Source organism: Lagopus muta, chromosome Z, assembly GCF_023343835.1.
Source record: "Lagopus muta isolate bLagMut1 chromosome Z, bLagMut1 primary, whole genome shotgun sequence".
Classification (NCBI taxonomy): domain Eukaryota; kingdom Metazoa; phylum Chordata; class Aves; order Galliformes; family Phasianidae; genus Lagopus; species Lagopus muta.
The window spans coordinates 44,322,247-44,328,246 of record NC_064472.1 but is presented as its reverse complement, the minus strand read 5'-3'; the positions used below and the strand labels follow the sequence as shown (position 1 = coordinate 44,328,246).

The 6,000-nt window shown below is 39.0% G+C and overlaps 1 protein-coding gene across 6 annotated transcripts in view; it reads right to left on the bottom strand.

Moving 5' to 3' along the window:
* Nucleotides 1-325: 325 nt before the first annotated feature.
* GNE (glucosamine (UDP-N-acetyl)-2-epimerase/N-acetylmannosamine kinase) overlaps nt 326-6,000 on the bottom strand; it is a 37,062-nt gene continuing 31,387 nt past the window's right edge. For all 6 annotated transcript variants that reach the window (XM_048932160.1, XM_048932166.1, XM_048932163.1 and 3 more), the window contains 4 exons: nt 5,722-5,943; nt 4,638-4,820; nt 3,857-3,973; nt 326-2,562 (listed from right to left, as the gene is read on the bottom strand). In XM_048932160.1, coding sequence (XP_048788117.1) covers nt 2,327-2,562; nt 3,857-3,973; nt 4,638-4,820; nt 5,722-5,943 — 758 coding nt within the window. In that variant the 3' untranslated portion in view covers nt 326-2,326. The remainder of the gene's footprint in view (nt 2,563-3,856; nt 3,974-4,637; nt 4,821-5,721; nt 5,944-6,000) is intronic.

The window sequence follows — 6,000 nt, the reverse complement described above, 5'->3', positions numbered from 1 at the left end:
TCTCACATTTCTTTACAGTCTGAAAATGCTGAAGATAGCTTGGAAAAAGGAAATCCAGCTATTGCCTTTCTGCCTTCCCAGAAATGGATATAAAGGCCGCTTTGCTGTCAGTAGGGCTCATGACTTTCAAGGAGTGGGGTGCTTTAAAGTGCACAGGGTCAACATATACTAATCACACAGCATGGCACTGTAGATATTCTCCCCTGGCACTGGATAGGACTAAGAATAGTGTCCATGAAACCTTTGGTTCACAAAGAAGCGTCTGAGGTGTGACAGGATTCTGAACAGGGGAGGAAGAAATAACAGAAAAAGCAAACAAAAGTCACACTTTTAAATATGAACATCTTTTTAATTTTATAAACTGACAACTGTCTCATGAAAACCAAGGACTTCTTCTGCACCACTTGCCCCTTTGCAGCTGGTTTTTGTCCAGTTGCCAGAAAAAAACAACTTCAAAAACATTTTAATAATTGTTTTCTTAAAGAAAATAGACTTTTGATTTATTTTATCAAATGTTTTGAAATGTTTAAACATCTTTCATATTTTGTCACTGCCTGCCATCTCCCTTCAGCTGCTAAGGAGAAATTTTATCTGAGATGTCAAAAGGGAAACAGCATTGGGAAGTCTGGAAAGCAAAACCTGGTCCCACTTTTTATCAAACAGTCCTCGTGATGCTGGAGGGATGGAAAGGTCAAACGATAGGTATTCTCTCTGCTAGAACCTCAATACTATTATCCCCACCCTGAGCTGTTGTCACTGTAGATCAAAACAGACTTCTTGACCTGCTCATGGAGCTACTGCTCTAGTACTGAAGTTACTGAAGTTAGTCTAGTCTAGTCTAGTTAGTGAAGGGACCCATCAACTAAATCCAGACACTAATGAAAAGGAACACATAAAGCCTGATGCAACTTAGCAAAGGTTAAGAGCCAGTATATCCTCACTATGGAGTAGATGATTCATTAAATGCCAGGATACAAGATTGTTTCTCTGGCTGCTGTCTTCTTTCTGGGATAGCTGACCACTTATATTGTCCTGTTTTTAAGTTTCTTCTTGTGTCAAGTAATTGTCAGTATTACAGTATCTTGAAAGCATGCCAAAAAGCAGATCAATAGAGACAGAACTATGTATCAAATAAAGACTTTAAGCTAAAGAAACCTGCCTTCCTTAAATGTACACAGTACACTGTGTGATCTTCGGCCTCTATGCAGGTCCCAGAAAAGCCCTCTCTCTCTCTCAGAATGTTTCCTGTAAAAATTTCCAGAGTGTCATATAAACTGTTTTTTAACAAGGCAAGCCTTTAAGGTTAGCTGCTCCAAGGCTAATAAATACCTTGTGAGGACGAGGCTCAGATTTAACTTTCCATCCTATGAGTTGATGGTAAATGCAGGACATCACTGACACTTCACCTGCATCCCCAGCACTGCTGAGGAGATGCGCTAAGTCACTCTGCAGTGAATGAGATTTCTCAAAAGGCAGTCTTTATGCTTATATATACCACATTATAGGCTGTCAGATAACTGGCCACTGAAGAATAAAGTCCCCTCTGCTAATCTGGGAGACAAAGTGGTAGACTAAGTCCCTTGAGAATACCCATTAAAATGAAATTCAACCTCAAAAATAAAAATACTTACTGCGGGCTGTAGCCACAACACAAAGGTGAACACTGCTACACTTGTCAGTTTGTTTGGACTGCTCTTGCAGCCTGCAATCTCACGAGACAACTGTCTTTCTCCTTCATATGCAAAGCTTCTAAAATGGGACTCTGCCCTCTAACGGCGATGTAATAAATAACTGTATCCTCCAAGTCCTTCACAAACCACTTCTAAATAGAGCTTTGTGGAGGCACATTCTGTTGTTTCCACTTACAGAAACTAACACCTGCTGTTGGTGATCGTATCCTATTTACTGTGTGGGTGGAAACCTGTAAATCGAAAAGCTGGTCACATTGTATACTTCTCATTTCACAAAGGTGAAAAATGAGAACTGGATCCCCAAGTATTAGCTATAATTTGACACAATACACATATTCCCTACCTTACATCAAGATACGCTCATAAATAATTCAGCTACACTTAAAGCAACATCTGGGCTTTGAGGTGATTAAAATCAACAGAATTGCACAATAGTTCCTACGAATTTTGATGAAATTTAGAAAAACTACAAAAAGCTAATACCTCAATTAGGAAATGTTGAAGTAGTCACTAACTATTTAGAACATCATTACTCTGATTCTGTAGCTGCTCTGGTCAAAAAAAGGTTTTGGGCAAAGTATTCCCTCCACCCATAAGGAATATGAATAGTTCATTTCTGTAATTCTTCCAGGCACCTAGTATATTCTACGGGTAGTATAATCCAGTACCAGGCTAGCAGCTCCAAGAAGAGCAGGGTCTGCTAGATTAGAGACCACCACATCCACAGTTTTAACAGATGACAGAGCCTGTCGATGTATCACATCTTTGACAGCATTAATATAGTGGCTGGCTAGAACTCCAGAAAGGATCACAAGGGAGGGGTTCATGGTGTGCAGAATGTTCACAACTCCAAGTCCTAATGCTGTACCAGCTGAAAAAAATAAATGAAATTACATGGAATACTCAAAGCAGTGCAAACACAATTTTTTGAAATAGATCTGATAGCAGCAAATAACTCAGTATTCAGAAGAGTGTTACAAGTTTTGAACTTATGTTATCAGACTGTATTAATCTTTCCTTTAAAAGGGAAAAAAGAAGTGCAGTAGTGCATTATTCAATAATATGGATGTGAAAGATCAAGCTGTGTATTACCACACTTGTACTCTAGAAGAAAACAGCAAAGCATTATTCTAACTTCTCAGTGCTACCAGGTATGTATGAAGAAAGGCCAATGGCATCCTGGCTTCTATCAGAAATAGTGCAGCCAGTAAGTGATCGGCCCTCTGTACTCAGTCCTGGTGAGGCCATGGCTCAAGTACTGTGTTCAGTTTTGGGCTCCTCACTGCAAGAAAGACACTGAGGCCCTGGAGCATGTCCAGAGAAGGGTAACAAAGCTGTGAGGGGTCTGGAATACAGGTCTTATGGAAAGTGACTGAGGGAGCTGGGATTGTTCAGTCTGGAGATGAGGAGGCTCAGGATTGACCTTATTGCTCTCTACAACTGCCTGAAGGAAGGTTGTGGTGACGTGGGGGTCAGTCTCTTCTCCCATGTAACTAGTAATAAGATGAGAGGGAATGGCCTCAAGTTCTTCCAGGCAAGATTCAGGTTGGATGTTAGGAAATACTTCTCCAAGAGAGCAGTCAGGAGCTGGAATGAGCTGCCCAAGGAGGTGGTGAAATCACTGTCCCTGGAGGTGTTCAAGAAATGCTTAGATGTGGTACTGAGGGACTTGGTTTTGTGGGAAATATTGGTGATAGGTGGATGGTTGGACTGGATGATCTTAGAGATCTTTACCAACCTTGATCATGATTCTATGACTATATGTTTCAAGCTAGTAAAATAGTAAATTATCCCATGTAAAATAATAGGCAAATTGCCTCTGCTTGCTCAGACTAGACATTCACTTGCATACAATAAGATGTCTTTTCCCAAATTCTTCAATATGAAGACCTTGAGACCTCATTTCTTTTTTTCATTTAAGACCAAACTGATCTTTTCAGGAACTTTTAATCTTATTTATTAGAACAGAAAATCTTCAATATACCTTCTGCTCACATTTCCTCCAACACTTGCGTTTAACATTTCATTACAGGTAGAAATTATACAGATAGAGGTCCTCAAATGTACATTGGAGTTGTGTTTGTAGTGTTAGAGTGCATTACCATATCTGTATCCCCAAAAATCTAATCATGGGAGGGTTTTTCCACCTTTGGCTGTCTTCTTACCTGTTCTGAGAATGCTTTCTGCCTTTGTGTTTCCAAGTTTAGCTGCTTGAATGAGATGTGCAGCACTAACAACCTCTTCATTCTTCATTGACATTCCTTCTACTAAAAGCAGATCCTCTGTTTGGAGGGGAGGAGAGAAAGCCAAGAGATAAAAATGGTGATGTGTTAACTTAAGAAATGGAATAAACAGCAATTAATTTTTCTATGTCTCTACTTACATTCTGAAGTCTGAAATTTGAGCTATCGGCACTGCTCTGAATTTACTGATCACAGTTCAGAGAACTGCTTGTAGAAGGAGAGCATCAAATTCAAACAAAGTAATTCACTAATATGATTACCTGCACCAAAACCTTCATAAAATCAAATATGAATGTTATCAAACTCAGTCAACAGAGTGAGAAGCTGTTGCTGGAAGATGATGCCTGTGAAACTCAACTGCTCACAGAATGCCTGTCAAGTTGCAAAACTTACCACATCATTAAAAAGGAGAAACTGAACTCTGCTACATGTTTATTGCAATTTTGAAGCCAGAGGTTCTAAATATGGCGTGACTGCATACTACCATATCTGAAAAAGAATTGTTTGGTACTAATACAGGCTGTTGCAGCTCCTCCATTGCCTATACACAGGACCTTCTAGCCAGTTGCCTGTACACCTGCTATTGTCTCCTCCTGGTGGCAGGTCTTTTTTTCAATGTCTCCTTTGAATTTTTTTTTTTTTTTTTAACTGTACTGCAATTTAGGAATCGTTTAAATGTTTTCAAAAATAAAACCATAGGTACCGTCATGCAGTTTCTTAGCTTCTCTCTGTAATGCTATTCCAGAGGCATACGCTTCTATACATCCTTGGCTACCACACAGGCACTCTGGTCCATCTAAAGATACTACAATATGCCCAAGCTCAGCAGCACAGAAAGAACTGCCATGGATCAATTCATGTTGATGTATGATTCCACCTCCAATTCCTGCAAAGATACAAAACCAGCCAATAGTAAAAAAAGTAAAATGCAGTCTTCAAACACCCCAGTTCAGTAAGACATTGAAATTGGCTTATTCTAATACAGATTGGAAAAAGTATGTGCATCCATGGTCTTCTGTACGGGAGCCCACAAATGACTGTTATTCAACAAATTTCTCCTATTCAGCATACATACTAAGTAAGCTTGTATTACCTCCTGTTCTTATGTAACAAAACCAGTATATATTGCTTGCTATTTTTTCCAATCTTATTTAAAATCTGTGGATGACACGGGACTACTGTAACAGATCTTTTAAGCTTGTGGACCATGCTTTTTTCCTCAAAGATGACACCAGAAGTGGCCTTAAATTTTTTTATTTTGAGAGGTTTTAATACTGTATTTCAACAGCTGTTTAGAATAACTAGTCATAAAGAATACTGTAAATGTTGTGGTAAATGGTCAAAAGGACTGTATGCTTAGGAAGAAAAGTCTACATCTGCACTTGAGATACTATCTGTCTTACTCAGTTTTCTTATCTAGCTATTCTACATATATACTCCGATCTTGTATTTCTGCAGACAGAAGAGAATTAATTAAGATATAGAGCTGAACAAACTAAAATTACTCCAGCTAAAATTGATCAAATTTTGCTTATTTCAAGAAAATGTCTTGTCAGCAACAGCATAATTTACATTTATCAAGAAAGATGTACCATGCAAAGGGTATCATATCATTCACCTAAATAAAAGTACAAACAGATATAGTGGCACAAGGATTTGTGGTTTAAGAAGTTAATATATCAGAGCCTTACAGGTGCTTATCAGGTGTTTATGCTTTTAAAACCAGATGAGCCTCTGAGTATTCTGGTGTTTCAACTTCACTTTTCCCTGAACTATAACATACTCACCTGTACCAGTGATGAGTGTTACAAAATTTTCTATTCCTTTTCCATGACCAAATTTCCTTTCTGCTAGAGCAGCACAGTTTCCATCGTTGTCCACCCAGACTGGCAAGTGCAGAGCATCAGATATTGGGGTTCTGAGATCTACAGAGCTCCACTCCTGAATGAGCTTTGTGGAGTGAAGTACAATTCCTTCTCGAGGGTTTACCCGTCCACCTGTGGAAATACCTAAGTCCCAGAAGTACAGGAGAGAAAAAGCAGAACTAAGTCTCTTTAGAACCATAA